Source organism: Eurytemora carolleeae, unplaced genomic scaffold (genome assembly GCF_000591075.1).
Source record: "Eurytemora carolleeae unplaced genomic scaffold, Eaff_2.0 scaffold11, whole genome shotgun sequence".
Taxonomy (NCBI): Eukaryota; Metazoa; Arthropoda; class Copepoda; order Calanoida; family Temoridae; genus Eurytemora; species Eurytemora carolleeae.
In genome coordinates this window covers 602,371-621,465 of record NW_019396030.1, presented here as the reverse complement: position 1 = coordinate 621,465, position 19,095 = coordinate 602,371, and the positions used below count along the sequence as shown (strand labels likewise).

At 32.6% G+C, this 19,095-nt stretch overlaps 2 protein-coding genes across 2 annotated transcripts; both read right to left on the bottom strand.

The window, feature by feature from the left end:
• Window positions 1-3: 3 nt before the first annotated feature.
• Window positions 4-5,659, bottom strand: LOC111696069 (uncharacterized). Its single transcript, XM_023465594.1, has 13 exons — window positions 5,559-5,659; window positions 5,365-5,445; window positions 4,470-4,638; window positions 4,313-4,403; window positions 3,959-4,058; window positions 2,837-2,964; window positions 2,250-2,374; window positions 2,015-2,070; window positions 1,546-1,650; window positions 1,147-1,264; window positions 914-1,044; window positions 667-746; window positions 4-124 (listed from the first exon to the last, which is right to left on the bottom strand). Exons 1-13 carry the CDS (start codon window positions 5,622-5,624, stop codon window positions 19-21), a joined length of 1,356 nt encoding a protein of 451 aa, XP_023321362.1. The 5' UTR covers window positions 5,625-5,659; the 3' UTR covers window positions 4-18.
• A 6,820-nt stretch (window positions 5,660-12,479) lies between these two features.
• LOC111696193 (probable ATP-dependent RNA helicase ddx17) lies at window positions 12,480-15,901 on the bottom strand. The gene is made up of 2 exons (XM_023465743.1): window positions 15,823-15,901; window positions 12,480-14,056 (listed from the first exon to the last, which is right to left on the bottom strand). Exon 2 carries the CDS (start codon window positions 14,007-14,009, stop codon window positions 12,594-12,596), a length of 1,416 nt encoding a protein of 471 aa, XP_023321511.1. The 5' UTR covers window positions 14,010-14,056; window positions 15,823-15,901; the 3' UTR covers window positions 12,480-12,593.
• Window positions 15,902-19,095: the final 3,194 nt, after the last annotated feature.

Here is a 19,095-nt window from a genome sequence, read left to right as displayed (position 1 = left end):
ACGATAAAATAATATCCTCTAGGAATATATCTCTCCTAACGATAAATCTGAGCATATAGAACCTGAACGTGAATATATCTGAGCATATAGAACCTGAACGTGAATATATCTGAGCATATAGAACCTGAACGTGAATATATCTAAATTATCTATTCGACATATGCGAAAGAACAACAAACAAGTTCACTCTGAAAACCTTACCCCAGGACAAATATTTTCAAAGCTAGAGGGTGTAATTTGGTTGGTTGGTCTGACGGGAATAGCTTTAGTAAAGAATTGTTCACTGTTCAGATATTATAGCATATAATCTTTACAGTAAACAGAATGATAACAAATTTTTAAAACTTTTAATGCTAATATCTCAAGTGTTCAAGAGAAGATTATACCAAGCAACTTATTTAAAGAAAGAGGGAGGCGGGTGCAAATTCGTCATTGCATCCCCGTTTAGGAGAAAGGGGGGTGCACCAGGCACCTAACCCCTTGGACCCCCCCCTGGTTTCGGGCCTGTCTATAAGTATTGATAAATTTAAACAGTTATTCTTAAAAATGATGAGAGAAAAACGAACTTTATCTTTTATAATAAATAAAAGGAAACAATTTTTTTATCTCAATCGTAAAATTAGTTATCAAAACTAAAAAACATATTTAATATCTGTTTGTATATACCTGCCAGGATGGTCAAGAAGAAATTTTTGGAAGACGACTGGTCCAACCAAAAGTTGAACAGATTCCTGTCGAACCAAGTCCTAAGCAAATCCGAAAATGAAAAATACGTATTATATAACGGTCTCTATTTTTCAATCCGCCGCACTCTCGTGCCCATTGTTAAACCACAATAATTAAAAAAATGCCATAACATCTTAATTGTTTCATATTTTTCTTTAAATAATTGAGTTTTTAGTTTCCGTAAAACCTGAATGTAAGAATCTAATACAGCAAACTTAGGACTAGTGAGTTGAAACCCGTCCTTCATTGTCCAGAGAAGATATCCACCAGGACGGAGAACACGGAGCATCTCAGGGAGAGAGGACGGATAAATCTGCCCTGAAACCCAAAATATTGTAGGTTGAAAGATACTGTTGTATTTGCGCGCCATTATCTAATAAAGAAGGCTTTTCACTTTCACATGAATTAAGGAAAGCTTACCTGGAGCAAATCCATTGGCCATCAGAATGACGTCATATGTTTCCCTATTGACTGGGATTGATCCAAGTTTGCCTATACACGCCTGGATACAATTCTTGTAGATACCCAGTTTTCTCGCCTTAAATAATCAACGTAATTAGGCTTTTTTTGAGATGCTTTTATATATAAACATTGTGGGTAAATGGTTGAAATTTCAAAACCAGTACTTCAGTCAAAGAACACTGTAATGAGATTTATGTAAGATTCAAGTCAAGGACTTAAAATTCATGCCAAATTTTATAAATGTAGCATTCTGTCAAAAGCCTTGGACAATGGACATTTAGGGTTCCACACAACATTTTAGCGCAATTTATTAAAAACAAATCCACAGTCATGCAATAATACGTTAAGTTTTAATACCTGTGCTAACATACCCGGACTTGAATCCATTCCATCAATATTATCATATCCATGCTTTATCACTTCAGCTCCTAGTAATCCTGTTCCTGCAGCTAGATCTAGGATCTAACAAAATTATCTATTATTAGTTTCCATATAATAGTCGTTTAGTCTGTTTATCTCAATCTTGAAGTCTGGAGCACTTGAAACTAACTACAACGAAGTGCATCCCGTCTCTGTCGGAATATTTCAGTCATATTTTATCTCTAATTTAAAAACCGTCAAAAAAAGCGTAAGATCCCTTATATACTTAAATAGCCCAACAAAAAGTATAAAATAGCAAATACGAAAAATCTACATTTAAGGGGGTAAAATGGGGTCTAGACTTTTAAACAGGACATCAAGTTTACCGTGTGATAGTTTTCCAGACTTTATAGGCTGCTAATCTGTCAAAATCTGGTATAGTATCGTTTCTTGGGACTCCCTTTACCTGAACACTGTGATCCAGGTTAAGTCTAAGAAATGCCTCGACACACTTAATATGTCCTAAAATTAGAAATAGGGTGCAGTGGAAATAACAACAGAATTCTAAATGACAATTGAACAGTTTTTTGGATAAGACCAACCTAAGAACCAACATGCGAGAAACAATGTAGCAAGCTCAAGGGTGTAACAAAAGGCTAGAAAAAAACTTAACCAGCTTGAGTATGGATAGAAAAAAAAACCTGTATAGTTCCCGATGAGAATTAAATCTTCAGCATATTTCTCACTCCAAGAATCGTAAAACTTTACGATAGTTTCAGGGTCTGAAGTATCAACTAGAACCTTGGTAACAGTTTCCTCTATCTCACTTAAAATAAGAAGCTTCAAATCATCTCCCTTTATAAAATATTTTGTATTTTTCTGTAAGAATAGATTATTTTTATTTTTAAATATGAAAAGAGAAACTTCTGTTTAGTCTTTTTGTGATTTGAAAAATGTGACTTAAAAAGTATTTAACACTTAAATCATAAATTTTACGATAAATATTTCTTTAAAATTGTGGACGTTTTATAATTCCAAATGAGAAAAGCTTTAATTTAAACCTGAAATTGGTATATTTTAAGTAGTAATCTCTGTTTTTCTGTTTCTTTGTAATTGTATGTCCCATTAAAACTCATGAACCTCCCACCCATGACTGATTTGCCTCAAATTTTGATTATGGGACTCGGTAAAACTACGGGATGTGTTTAGTTAGGCTAGATTTTAAATAAGTTTAGTTGGTTAACTTATGTCAAAGCTAGTGTATGTAAAGAAATAAATATATACATACTTAGAAACCGGTTTGTCCAGATATTCTGGTAGATGAGTTGGTAGCCTTCTCATCAGGTAGAACACTCCGATCTCACATGCTCCTGAGTCTGTAAACTTTTCCTTCTTCACCAGCTCACATCTGCCTTCCTGAACAAATAATCGAGTTTCTTTAATTAAATCTGAAATTCACCAATATCAATTATGTGTTGAAAAAAAAACGAAGAAAAATAGACAAACTTGAAAATTTAAACAGGCGCGTAAACGGCGATACGACATTCCTAGTCTATAATTTTAGCAATATATTTCTTGTTTCCAGGTAAAAAAAACTTTCCGAGCGTAATGCTTGGCCACTCTTATAACCTGCGGCGCCTCAGAAAGACAATACCTAACCCTAAATAATACGATAAGGGATGATTTAAACATTAAAAAATATTGTATAGTAAATTAAATTACTTTTGCTCGATGTACTTGGCAAAATCTAGAAAAAATGTAGTAGCACCGTTTAATTTGATGTTATAGACACCGTAGGCTTAAAACCACATACAGGGTGTCCCAATAAACATGGGAATTCAGTGACGAATTCGATATCGTCTTTATAAATAATTCTTCGATTTAGTATAGTTATACCTAATGAGAAAGCTGTAATCTGTAAGAGTTTCGTCTGCTATGTTTACATTTTGTTTGTTTATGTTTTGACTGCAAACGATTGTACTTATAGTAAAACAAGAAAATTGGTCCGTCTTCACTGTTCATCTTGTGGAGACATAGATACATCTTTACAGTCTTTTACTCCTTTCATAATATAAACTCTAGCAGACATAATAATATTATGGCTATTGAAATTAGGTATTACAATGCTAATTCATAACAAAGACGATATCCAATTCGTCACTGAATTCCCATGTTTTTTGGGACACCCTGTAGTTCACAGTATTTAGATCAATAAAATTGCCCGCCGATTATACACAATTCCATATATGTATATTTAGACTAAAGAATGCATAGGCCCGTTCCGAGGGAATGTAATTAAATTGGTTTTTGAGGCGGGAGAGGAAAAGGATTAAAAATGAGAAAGAACGAAAAAAATGTGATTTGTCGACATTAAAAGGTGTAAAGAGATTTTCGATTTCCAACTACTGACCTTGGTAAAACTAGAAAGGTTGAGATCAAACAGGCCTCTCTCTGCAGTCATCTCATGGGAGTTCATTGTAAAGAGTAAGTGACCACCGGGCTTTAGGATTCTTTTAAATACATTTTTATAATAATATTATGCATTGCAAAACTTAAAATATATCGGTTTGATGTTCCAACCTTGGCAACCAGGTTGGTCAGCAAAGGAATTTAGTCTTTGCCAAAAGTCAAATTTTGTAAAGACTCAACTTCTTTCAGAAAGTTTAGGCTTCTTTGTAAAAATGAACCATACAAACTAACCCAAATTTCAGTGATAGGATTTAAAAAATGAAATTATTAAAAATTTTATCTTTTGATCGTTTACCTCAACATTTCCAATATTTGGGATGGGTTGATATTATGTGAAGATATCCCTTCAGAAGATAAAACCACGTCGTATATTTCTTCGCGGAGTCCTAAAATTTTTTTCTTTAAAGATAGATTTTTTATAGAAATAATTAAATGCATTTGTAAATGCTTTCCTGTCGAGTTAAGGCCAGAAATATCTTTCCAGATGTAATTTCTGTACATACGCAAAGCTTGGAGTCGTCTTAGTGTAGGTAGATCCTCATCTAGTGCATCAATATTTGAGAAACCACAGGTTTGGAGAGATGCAGAGAGAACTCCGAACCCCACTCCGACATCAAGAATCTAGATTAAAAACTACATTTCGTTTGAGCTCCATATATTTTTACTTGTAACCAAAGAGTATAGAATATATATAAAAAATACCTACTCTGTGCTTGTAAAATCATTAAAAAAAACCACATAAAGTAGCTGTAGAAGGTAGTTTAAGCGATAATGTTGGATATAAATATTCACAGAAAGAATCTATTGTTTCGGTCCTTAGAGACATTTTTTGCAATACGGGTTTATTTGTGCTACTTTCAAAAATATAGGGGCATTCCATACATCCAAAAAACAGTCCCTTCCCTTTCTTTACTTTTCACAAACTATAATTTTCTAATCCCTATATATTTGCAACATGATGGTGTGAACCTTTGATATTTCAAACTATTAGATATAACAGAATTCCTAGTTTGAAATATCTATGACTCGTGTTATAAATAACGATATAGGGATTAAAAAATTAGAGTGTGTGGCAAGAACTCAGCTCTTTCGTTGTATAAAAAATATACTCGTTCTCCACATTACAGTGTTTGATGTTTTTTTTTTATAGTAGTAGAACTATCATTAGATATCTACGTAATAACATGTTTCCTAAATATATATATAGATTTATTTAGATAAATTACCGCGAAAGCTCTCGATTTATCCTCTATAGCTGGTTGTATAAATTATGTGTTAATCTTCCCGTCTTAGTAAATCAGTTTTCATCCTGGATCTAGAATAATACTAAATAAATATATATCTTACCTCTGATTCCACGGGTAGGTTCAGATTTAAAAACTCTCTGCAAACCTTCTCCGTTCCTATTAGCAGTTCTACATTCTTTTCCTGTTAACTTGGATCTAACGAATTATCGATTAAAGATAGTCGGAATTTAAAAAAAAAAATTGAAGAAAAGATAAGAACTAAGTAAAATTAATTTTTTCGTTAAGTATTTTTTCCTGAAGTTCAACTTTTAGGTTAGCTAATTGGAAAGTTAGCTGCTCCGCATTTAAACTAGCAGGCATTTTAAACCTAAATAATGAAAACGTTTGAAAAAAATCTACAATTACTAACCATTTAGACAGGTCTCAGTTTTTTATTATGTATTTTGTAACTACGGTGCGAATTACACGAAATCGCATTTGATCCCAGCTACTAACCAATTATTGAATAAAATAAATATATATATATTTTTCTCAAGCATAGATATATACATGTTTTAGCTTGGGAACCCAGCGCTGTCCAGGTTAATAAAAGTTACTCCCGCCATTTACGCGCACGAAAGATTTTACCGGGAAACTGAATTTTTGCTACTCAACTTAGAATCTCCAAATCAAACTAAGAACATTCCCGTGGGTCTCCCGAGTTCCCCAATTAAAATTTGAGGCAAATTAATCCAGGAGTTCCCAAGTTATGATCGAACAAACAGACAGACACACAGAGTTTACAACTTTATATATATAATTACACTCGCTTGGAAACCCAGCGCTGTCAATGTAACTAAAAGCTACTCCCGCCGCGCCGTTTACTCGCACTTGAATGATTTGACCGGGAAACAAAATTGTCGCTATTAAAGTCGACCCACTCAACTTAGAATCTAAAAACCAAGCTAAAAACATTCCAGTGGGTCTGCCAGGTCTTCCAATCAAAATTTGAGGCAAAATGGTCCAGGGGTTCCTGAGTTATGATCGGAAAAACAAACAGAGATTACAAAGGAATTGAGTCTTTTTCACAAACTCAGATTTTCTAATACCTGTCGTAGACCTTAGATATTTCAAACTATGAATTTTGTTAGATCAAATAGCTTAAGTATGAAGTATCAAGGTTGTCCGCCATCAGGTTGCCAAGATAAAGGGATTAGAAAATTTCCTTTATATATATAGAAACATCATAGTGTAAAGTTTGCATTCATAGTAATATTCAGCTTAATAATGTTACATTTTAAATAAAAGCCGTTTACAACATGAAGACATAATTTTGTTGAATTCATACAATTAATTTAGTAAAATCAAGTTATTAAGAACACATATTGACAAAAATATTTATTTTTCAAACTCTAATTATGGGATTTATTAGAGATTTTAACAATTTTTAAGTAGCAATCTCTGTTTGTCTGTCTGATTGTTTGTTTGTCTGCATAAACCCTTTTTTTTAATTTGTCTCAAATTTTGATTGGGGAACTCGGTAAAAGCTCGAGGAATGCTCTAATTTTTTTTTAATTCTTAGCTTAGTATGTTTGTATGTCCGATCATAACTCATGAACCCATTGACTGATTTACCTCAAATTCTGATTGAGGAACACGGGAGATCCACGGGATATTGCTTACCTTGGTTTTAAAATAATTCTAAGTTGAGTGGGTTGACTTTTTTGGGGGAAAAAATCTCTATTTAGATAAAAATGGCAACCTATCAATTTTATTTTTTCCTCCATTTTACCATACAATTTATATTGCAAATATTAGCTTCTGAGTGCATATAAAACCAAAGGCTGTTCAACATTTATGTACACTCGAAAGGCAAAATTTTAGTTAAACGGAATTCCGTTCGGATTTTAATTTCATATAACATAGAAATCCATCCAATTATACCGATATAATCTCCATGCAGAGAGCTTTATTAAAACTAGCCAAATATGATGGAACTGCCTGAATTTCTCTTGTAAGTAAGTACTATCCTCACAGTGGTTTCTCAAGAATCCTTCATAATAGGGTTATCATTAATTCAGTGATGGGTTGGATTTTTTTTTAAATTTGTTTTTACAAATTTCAAATTTGTTTGTTTTTTGGCTTGGTTTTCCCTTTACTTCAATATTTTGCATAGTTTGATAAAAGGAAACTCTAACGGAATACAGATTTTAAATGTTAGAATGTTATTTTTTTTTTTATTCTTAACTAACAAAGTTAATAGCCATTACTAAAAGCATCCTTGTATTTTTAACCATTTTTATAGAGAATAAAGTATCTGGGAGATAGGCCAATACACACCAATATGTAATACTAAATTTCTGTATAAAAACGTAGATTGTGTTAGTGCATTCCTCGATTTGTTTTCAAGAAGTTGAAAAACGCCAAGCCGTATTAATTGGTTTAGACATATTCTAATAAACCTAAGACCAAATTGTAAAAAAAGTTATTTTTCATAAATAGAAACTGCAGGTCTGATATTTGTTTATCTACTAATATAAGGCGCAGAATAAACCTGCAGGGTTGGTTCTCAATCAGGTTCCAGACTCAGGTTTTTAATCAGGATTATTAAAAAAAATAAATGAAAGCCTGAAACCTCGCAAATAAAAAACATCCAACATAAGAAAAAAATCTTAAACGGATGAACACAAATCTGTATCATCAAACAAATGAATCTATTTATTAGCGGCGTGCAACTTAAAATTGGACACTTCCTTATATAATTTTAATGACAACATTTTTGTTTTGTTTTCTAAACTGTCAAATATTGTTTTCTTTGAGTCTACTCAACACTTCAGAAAGTATATAACTTATATAGTTTGAAAGATTTTACCGGGAAACTGAATTTTTGCTACTCAACTTAGAATCTCCAAATCAAACTAAGAACATTCCCGTGGGTCTCCCGAGTTCCCCAATCAAAATTTGAGGCAAAATGGTCCAGGGGTTCTTGATTTATAGTCGGATAAAAAAAACAGAGTTTACAACTTTATATATATATAGATGTGATACATATGCTGCATATGTTATATATAACTTATATAGTTTATTTTTTGCCTTTAAAAATCCTTAGTATTTAATCTGAGATCAATTTTACTACGCGTATTACAAATAGGCGTTGAGGACGTGCCTGCTGCATGGGCAATGGACATATCCTGCATCATGGAGTTGATTTTAGACAATCCTATATTGTGAGGCTTCCTATTCATTTAACGCATGTGGCCTTGAAAAACATTTTGGTTTAGATTTTATTTTAGCTAGTTTTAGATAGATTTCAATTTGGTCTACACATGACAATTGCACCCTGTATATATGTTAACTCACCAATATCAATAAACCTATTATTTTTATTATTATTAAATATAAATGTTTAATAAGAAAATATGAGTTTAATAATAATTTGTGAGAGTTAACATTTGGTATGAGTTGAGGGAGGAGGAAAGGACAAGGAGGAGGGTGCTGAGGGGGGGGGGGATGCTGGGTGGTTACCACCAGATGGTGTGCTTCCTACATCCGGAGACAAAACCTTTAAATATCCAGGCTGACGTTTACACAATACTAGGGGTTATAGTAGTAGAACTATCATTAGATATCTACGTAATAACATTTTTCCTAAATATATATAATGTAATTTTATATACACATTTACTAAAGTAAACGGTACAGGGTGCGGTAATTGAACTGTAACTCCTACTACATCTGCTTTCGAAAAAGTTTTAAAATATCTTGAATAACAAAATTCATTTTGTAAATATTTTCAGAGATTTGTTTAAAATGTAATGTTGAATTTCTTCCAGACATTAGTTATATCGATTCTTGGTTTCCATTCAGAATCTTGAATATGTGTAAAATTGTATGCACTTGGTTTACTAATAAAAGATGACTTAAAACTTGAAGATTTGAAACCACCAATTTCATTTCCGGTATTCGAATTTAATGAATTTGAACCGCGGCTTAAATCTGTCAAAAACCGGGTTTCAATTGACCGCCNATCCATTCTAATTCATTCTATTCTATTAATTAATTAAATGATTTTGGTATAAGAAATATCACATTTTGCATAAAGGGTCAAGCGTTTTTGGGAGTTATTTATAAGAACCAACAGTTAAAGTCCGGCCGTCGTTTGAACCACACGTACCTTTAACTCAGCTGTACTTGGACCACACGTACCTTTAACTCAGCTGTACTTGAAGGGAGTAAGCTGGAAATTACAAAATACAGAAATCAAGCAGACAGGATGATATCTAACCGATCATCCTACACATGACTGATGAAGATCAAGCAGACAGGATGATATCTAACCGATCATCCTACACATGACTGATGAAGATCAAGCAGACAGGATGATATCTAACCGATCATCCTACACATGACTGATGAAGTAGCATACCCTCCTTCTTGTGGGAAGGGTTAGTAAGGGAAGGAGTTATGACCTATGGGAGGGGCATCCACTCAATTTTTTTTTTGATGGTAGAAAAGGGTTACCAAAATTCCATCCACGGTGGCTAATGAGGAAAAGTAGGGATCCCTTAATACCCCTTTCAAACTTCCTAAAACTGGGGATAATTCCCCATTTCCTATGTTTCTGAATTCAAGCCTTTTTCACATCCTGACATTCATAACATCATAGGAGCAATTTGGAGGCTGGCAAAAATACAGAAATAGATTAACAGAGAATTAAGAAGACTCCTACTCAGATATGAATAGCCAACAAGAGAAAATGCAGAATAAAAACTTAATTACTGGGTTGAACCTAGAATCTAAAAGCTGGATTGATACATGATAAAATAATAAATAATAATAAATAACAGATAATAATAAAGGTGAAAATAAAATAAATTTTTTTTTCACAAATAAAATTTATTAGTCACTGGGGTTTTTTTCTTTTTGTACATATAATGTATTTTTGTACATATAAACCCCTAAAAATATATGTGAAAACATTCTAAACGCCTGGAGAACAAACTATGCATTATAATGAAATCCATTTGCAAATAAAACTATGCCAACTTAAATTCGCCTTCAATCTTAACAAATCAATAAATTATATATATTTTATCATTTTCAGATCGAATTTTAAAGATATGGTCTTCTTTCTTGGTAGCCTACAAAGGTCCAGATATTGCATATTTGTTCAATCTCCACAATCTTACCTTAATTATAAAAATAATTTTAAGGCACAGTAATGAATGCTGCGTCGTACAAATATTGGGGGTCCTAGCATTATGTTTTGCTTTATGCTTAACCAAATAGAATATCAAGTACAATAGGTGGCAACAGAGAAATGGATCAATTATACACGACGTCACAAGTGTAAAATATAGCTAGGAAAACGAAATTTTCTCACATTATCTGACATGTTTTCCAAGATTAAATAAAAAAGTGTAAAAACAGAAAATAAATAATGCATCAAATTGCACCTTTTTCACTGTAAGATAAGCTCTTTATTTTAAAATTATCAATATTATTAATAATTTTGTCGGACTCAATACTGAGTTGACACTTGTGATGTAGGAATACATCTGTACTGAGAATGTACAAATACTACGTTGCCATTTATTGTACTTAACAATCTATTTGATGCTTAACAGATGGCTAGGTATTGGGCAGTATGCTTTAATAAATGAACAAATCTACATAATTTTACCTCTAATTAGTTTCGTACAGTTTACAGTCTACAGTCCACAGTCTACAGTCTACGGTCTACAGTCTACAGTCTACAGTCTACAGTCTACAGTCTACAGTCTACAGTCTACAGTCTACAGTCTACAGTCTACAGTCTACAGTCTACGGTCTACAGTCTACAGTCTACAGTCTACAGTCTACAGTCTACAGTCTACAGTCTACAGTCTACAGTCTACAGTCTACAGTCTACAGTCTACAGTCTACAGTCTACAGTCTACAGTCTACAGTCTACAGTCTACAGTCTACAGTCTACAGTCTACAGTCTACAGTCTACAGTCTACAGTCTACAGTCTACAGTCTACAGTCTACAGTCTACAGTCTACAGTCTACAGTCTACAGTCTACAGTCTACAGTCTACAGTCTACAGTCTACAGTCTACAGTCTACAGTCTACAGTCTACAGTCTACAGTTTACAGTCATCAGTCTACAGTCTACAGTCTACAGTCTACAGTCTACAGTCTACAGTCTACAGTCTACAGTCTACAGTCTACTGTCTACAGTCTACAGTCTACATAGTCTACAGTCTACAGTCTAAGTCTACAGTCTTCAGTCTACAGTCTACAGTCTACGATAAAACTACAGTTATTTTATGTACATACTAGATTGTAAAACATGGTTAACCTTGAGATTGTAAACCACAGTTCACATTTTTCAACCAACAGGCTAAATATGATATTTCTGCTGGGAATTCTGCATATTCGCACAAATTTTAAAATCCTTACAGTGTAAAAAAGAAATAGGTTTGCCCAAATTCTACAAACTTCTAAGATTATGTCAAAGAACCTACCGACGCGAATATTTCTTAGCTCTAAAAAGGTTTCTTATACTGACTGATATATGCAAGTAAACACCGTGGTTCTCATGAAAAATGCTTTAATATTTTTATTTTTACAGACTAACTCAATTTTCATAATTATATAATTCTGACTTCAATAAGTTCTAGGGTGGTTTAAAAAATCGAAAATTGTACGAGATAAAAATTGTTAAAAGTCTAAGGTTGCTTTAGCCTGAACAGTTCCAACATCGCTTGTTTATTTAAATTAAATAAAGGTGAATGGAGCACTTATTTATAAAAATGCTCAGGATCCATCTTGTTAAAGTTTCTTCAATGCAATAAAAGAATAAAGGTGAAATTTTGTACAACTTCTTCAAACTTTTTAAGATTTGCTTTTTTGTGAATATCAATTTACTAGTAAGCAGAAAAAAGGTTGAAATATATCAAAATTGGTATCAAAATAACCATCTCAAACTACATCAAAATGTTGAAATCGTAAAAATCAGTTCAAAATTAAACAAATTATAGGCAATTATAAAAGCGGCTTCTTATTTTTCATTTTATAATTTATTTGTTGGTGTAAGTAGGACTTAACATTTTCGATAAAATAGTTTCCCCCTTACTTAAATCCAAATTTTGGTTCTAGGTTTGTTTTTGTTTTAATTTTGGTTCTAGGTTTGTTTTTGTTTTAAAATTATAATTGTTCAATTCATTATTTTGCTGGATATTATCAACTCGGGTAAATGAGGAAAACTAAGTTTCTTTTTATTCATATAACAAATAAATCTTACAAGTGAGTTTTAACAGTAAATTCTGCTTGAATAGAAGAACAATAATAATAATAATAATTAGATCTATTTTCGTTTAAAGAAGGATTCAAGGATAAGTTCATGCTCCTGGTTTACTGCAAAATCTTCAACTAGATACTCTGCATCCTGTTCAAGATCTAGGTCTAAGAGCTCCAGAATATCCTCGATATTACGTTTGCTCACGTTACTTGGAGAACTCTCATCTATCCTACGGTTTTCTAGAATTGCAAGGATAGCTCTGATCCTCTGTGGGTTTGTAACAACACTATCCTCAGATTCTGTTTCATCTGGGTACCATTTAGGAGAAGGTACGAACTCATTCTTCCGCCTGGTTCTTGTATTTGATTTATAGCTGGCCTGATTTCTTTGGCTCGACTGCAGATTAGGTTGGTTTGATTGATAAGCTGAGAGAGTGTTAACTATCTGGTCCAGGGTTGAACTAATAACAGGATCAGCAATAGGATCTCCGTAACTATCTGAAGCTTCAGATGCTGAGGATACGGAGGAAGAAGATGTAGAGGCTGAGTTGTATGAAGGCTGAACGGAACCACTAAAGGTTGCCTGTATATCAGATGATCCAGAGGGGCCACTGTATCCTGAAGAGACTGAGGACGGACCACCGTATCCTGAAGAGGATGAAGATGGACCACTGAATCCTAAGGAGGCCGAGGATGAACCACTGTATACCGAGGAGGCTGAGGATGGACCACTGTATCCCGAGGTTGCTGAAGATGCACCACTGTAACCTACGGATGCTGATGAAGGGATTGCAGTCGGTCCTACATATGAGTTTGGTGCCTGAGCAGGACGATTGGAACCTCCGTATGTTGGAAGAGAGTTCTGTGAATTAAATGAATTTAAGGGTTGACTGTTGCTTACTCCATAGGATTCTAAAGCTTGGCTTGCAGTCCCATATGTAGGAAGAGACTGTGTTGATCCACCATTAATAGGTTTACCCAGGGGAGTCCCGTAGGATTCATTGTTCTCTTCTATCAATTCATGAATCATACTGTGCATCTGTAGAACCAGAGTAAGTAGCTCCTCTCGAGTCAATGTAGACCCGGCTCCGGTGGTCCCTTGTCCTCCGTTGTATCCTTGTACTCCGGTAGAGGTTGGAGCTCGTAGAGAACTACTACTTCCATAGCTTGGCTTTTGGTTCGCAGAATTGTTCTGTTTATAGCTTGGTTTTTTCGAGCCTGAACCAGGAGACTTGTAGCTTGGTTTCGGAGCTCTGTAACTCGGCTTAGGTTTATATGAAGGTTTGGAATTTGAACTGGAACTGCCAGAATGGTTTAGGAGGTTTCTAAACGGATGAGAGCTTGAAAATGGATTAAGGTTTCCGAGATCTTTGGTAAACCTGGTTATTGTATTTATTTTAGAATCGACCAGTGTCTGGGTTCCGTTTATGTAGACTAGACAGAAGGAGAAAAAGAGCAATGTAGAATCTCTGAGGAAAATCATGGCGAAAAATAGTTATCCGTCCTAGTCTGATCTGATCTATACTGGTCCTGAAAATTAAATTGATTAGGATTTAAATAACATAATTTAGCAAAATAATAAAAAAGAGGTTTTTTTATTTCTATACTTTTCATTCTTAAAGCAATAGTTATCAATAAAATTTATGCAAAACTAGAACATTTGTGTATCTTGGGTTCTTTTAGATTTATATGTGTATCTTAACAGCTTTACCTTCCAATTCCTTCTTTGAATTTTGTAATTAAAGCTAAGTTTCTTATTCTTCTCTTTAATTATTATAAAACAAAATCGACTTGTGTATCTTAATGTCTCAAATATAATTTTTCACTTTTCATAAACTAGAAATATCATTTCAGCGAAAGAGGCATCAATATTTATACTTTGTTAGCTTGTCTCTTTGTTTGTTTGTTTGTTTGTACCCAGTTAACGTCAAAACGGCTGAACCGATCTGGCCCAATTTTTCAGAATTCACGGAAAAAACGTGAAATATTTATTGTTATTGTTTGATAACTTAAAAAGAGAAAATGCCGTAGCTAGAGCAACAATCAAAAGTTAAACTCGAAGATGGCTGCAAAGCGGAAGCCTAGTATTAAATAGAAGTATTGCAATAATTACAAAATGTTGATTATTTGTAATTGTAGGGTATATCTGTATCGCCGTAAAATAGACCTTTTTCGAGTTAACAATGTTAAAAAATGTATTTAAATGTAAGATTGTAATTTTTATATGTACAGCCTGTACTTTATGAACTGAAATTTTAAATCTCAAAAAAGATAATAAAGTTGATTCTTCTATTTTTGAGTAAATTTAAACCTACTTAATAATACAGCAGGAGTATATAACATTTATGTTTAACTTAGGAGTTGTACAAAGAATGTACATGATTTAAAGGAGTTGTACAAAGAATGTACATGATTTAAAGGTCCCAAGCTCTCTAGCAAAAATCGATGAGAATTTTGCCAATTACATCTTAAAACCAAAGCTAACAGCAAGTGCTTTATAGTAGTCCTAAAATATAAGGGGCTACAGTATCTCTGAGTTAGAGCGGTAGACAATTCAAAGTCGACCTTGTCTTTAAGGTTGATGAAACTTTTAATAAGCAGACTGAATCTATTTGAACGCACATTAACTGTTCACTACAATCTGATTCCTACAATTTGATTGAATCACTAAAAATTTCTAATCCCCGAAGTGCGAAAGATTTTCAATTATACAATGCTTAAAATATAAAAATGTAAAAGAATAAGACTATTAAGAATATTACAGTAAAACTAAATGAATTATTGATTAAAGTGTTGACATAAAACTTTGATTACGACCATCCTTCTAAACCATATGGCGGCTTCTCCTTGAATCCGCACTAAACTGGAAGGTTTCAGCGAGCTATGAAAATATTAAATATTTCTTAATCAAAGAGTGTTAAATATGTGCATTGTCCGTATAATTAAACATTTAGCATGTAAATATTGAATGTGTCTATTTCATTTTGATCAAAAGTTAAGGATTATATTCTAATAGTTCAAAAAAATAATTGTTTTAGTAATAAAAACATTTTAAACCGTTGTCATAAGCTAAACACATGAGAGCTAATATAATAAATTTTAATATGATATAAACGAAAGTTTTTATTTAATAATCATATTTGTAAATTTGTTGAAGCAATCTAAAATATCCAGTATATTGCTGCTTATTTAAATTCTTGTTAAATATGTGTTTCAGTTTAATGTGTAACCATTTCTTTGTCTACATATTTCAGGATAATCATTAGTTTACAAGAATTGGTGTTAAGAGTCCGTACCGTGTGAACAAAACCACATGTTATCTCCGTCTCGTCCAACAGTCGACTGTAGGAGTTTAAACCCGGAGACTAGTACTTTAAGCAATATAAGAGCTATTGTTGCATTAGGTAAAGATAAAAAGAAGGAAGGAATCTATAATGGTTAGAATCAAAGAACGTAAGAAATAAGAGAACCTTTTGCGCAGAGTGTATACGTATTTTTAAAGTTGTAACTATTCAAGTCTTATCCATACAGGGGTAACACAACTGTACTTCAAATCAAATCAAATAAATTTGATTTAAACATTCTGTGTCTAGAGAACTGTCATTAGTGGTAGCTGTGTCAGGTTCCCATTATTTGTTCGAAAAAAAAATAAAAACACTGATTCGGTACTCTTTTATTTCTGAACTAATATAAATGCAATACGCAGTTTACGAGACGTAACATTATTTACTTTATCATCAAGTACATTTGCATAAAAATGAAATAGAAAATTCTATATATCAGACTTACTTGTTTGTCAAGCAAAGAAAATATAAAAAATTACAGATAATCGCGCCATTATGTCCGCAAAAAAGATGATATTGGAGTATTTTATTTTCTGCATTCTGCACTCAATAAAATTGTTAAATCATAGTTTAAAATGATAACTATTTATCATGTATTAACATAGTTTCTTGAAACAAAAAACCGTTATAACCATGTGTTTAATCTTAATCTGTGAGATGTTTACACTTTAATCTCCGTTCTATTATTTTCAACGCAGCAACAGATTAAACAATACATAGATATAATGATATAATATATAAACGTAATATTTATCATTTCCCACCTGTCTCCATTTCTATCCAACAATCCTTCTATCCCTTAGTTCCGCTATTTCCTGCTATTTATTACTTCAAAACAAGGAATTAAACTAGAAGTCGTGGGATTTGCGGAATAAATCCAAAGGAATTGAGTGTTTGTCACAAACTATGATTTTCTAATCTCTATATTTTTGTTACCCAATGCCGTAGACCTTAGATTTTTCAAACTATAAATTCTGTTAGATGAAAAAATCTAAGTTTGAAATATCAAAGGTTTATACCATCAGTTGGAAGAAATATAGGTTTTAGAAAATCAGAGTTTGTTACAAAGACTCAATTCCTTAATAGAGACCATTATATAAACTTAATATAAAGACTCCGTAAAAGTTGTATTCAACAAGTTTATTTATGTTAGGCTAAAAACATTTACTTATCAGGCATTAAATATATTGTAGGAGTGATACAGCCGAGCCCCCCCCCTTTAAATTGATTTCCATGATTTCAAACAATTAATTTTCCTTTAAAAATTGATGACAAATATTACAATATCCCCCCTTCCTATATTCTGTTCTAAATATGAATTTTTTAAGCTATAAATTAATAAACATATTGCTCATAATTCTTTAGTAAAAATTTGATTTTATATGAAGAAACAATTGTTGCAAATACTATGTTGTTTTATTTTTTCGTAAAAACTTTAAGTTCCTTTTTTTTATAAAGTATAAAATCCAAAAAAAGATGAGATTTGCTGGATTAAGTTATATTTATCGTTATTGGTATAATTGATGATATATAATGCCACAGTTTCATCACATGGTATACTTTTGGTACCTAAGCTGAGCTGAAAACTTTAGAATGTGATATCCTTAATCCTGATCGGTTAATTAATCTGGAGATTAAATTCATGAGGACAACAAGCAATATTTAATCTGGAGATTAAGAAAAAGAGTGGATCAAGCATTAATCCCGATATCCACTATTCTAAAGTTCCCAGCTCTGAAAACTTTAGAATTGGATATTCTTAATACCGATCTTTTAATCTGAATATCCACAGTGGACATTTGGATTTCTGTTTAATCCGGTCTTTTCCCTTTTTGGATATCCCTACCGGATTCCGACCAATGCAAGTTCTCTCATTAAATGGCGTATAAAATTTTAAATTTCCCGACTTCTGATTGGCTGCTTGGAATTCTGCATACGCCACACGCCACTCTGATTGGTTGAATTTTAGGCACTTTCCTGGATACAAACCAAAGACTAAAGATATTACTAAAAAGAGGAAATCAAGCATCATTGATAATTCTGAAGTTTTTATTAATTATTTGTTCAAACGTCAATAGATGTGTATTTTCAAAATGATTGACAAGGAAAGGAAAAAAAGAGGTACGTCACTAAAGTTGCAGTATATAGAAGTAAATATTTCCATTTACTAATAGCGCCGATTGAAGGAGTCATAACTCTAATTGGACAATGAGATAGATAGAAAGATAGATGATACTGCCATGCAATTTCTATTGGTTCAGAATAAAAAACAAAAACATGACTGAACCCTGATTGGATCAGGCGCTAATGGATTCGGCATACAGGAGTGGGACATAAAAACAATAAACCCAAAATCTACAACAATGCAACGTGTAATAATAATTTTTTCGTTAAATAAAAACATAACATATTGGTTTGACTGGCCGAGATTATTATGCTATAGGATAAAAAATGTCTTGCAATCTTAATCAAAGGTTTATTTTAACTAACTAATTTTCGTTACTTTCTTTTTTTGTACACATCCTCCTACATGAACACCTTTCATATACTGCTTTCTATTGTAAAAAATCTAGTTTGTCAATCTAAAAATATCAATGTCTTCAATTTTTCGTTTGCGGTCCAATCCGTTCTTTACAATCTTTATTACTGATTGGATGCTGTTCCCGTACCCCTCTTTAAATTTCTTAGCTACGGGACTAGTATCTATAGTATTTTTATGTTTTCTAGCGAAATGGAAAAATCGTTTCGCGGAAATTTTAGTTTCGCCGAAAATTTCGCATTCCTTTATCTTTTTTCTTTAAATTTCGCATTAATATGCTATAAGAAAAAATATTGCGAAAATTTGCGACAATTTTCGTTTTTTTCTAGAAATTTCGCTTTCTTGTTTAAATTTCGCATTTTTGGCAAAACAGAATAATGCGAAATTCGTTTTTGACAACATCAAAAACACTTAATTTTACGTTAATGAGGGCTTTTTCACAGTTTTCTGGTTCTTATTGTAAACATATATTTGTAAATAATTGGACTGATGACGGACTGCAGATATGAATTTTCAAGTTTTGTCTTTGGAAGTTTTATTATACAAAAATCTACAGAATCAGACAGAACATAGGTTTACAGCCAGCAAATAGGAGGAGGTTAAATACCACAAGTAAATATTTTTATATTGGGTGTGATGAAAAAATGAAAAATTAATCATAAAGAAGATGATGCACATAAACCTTG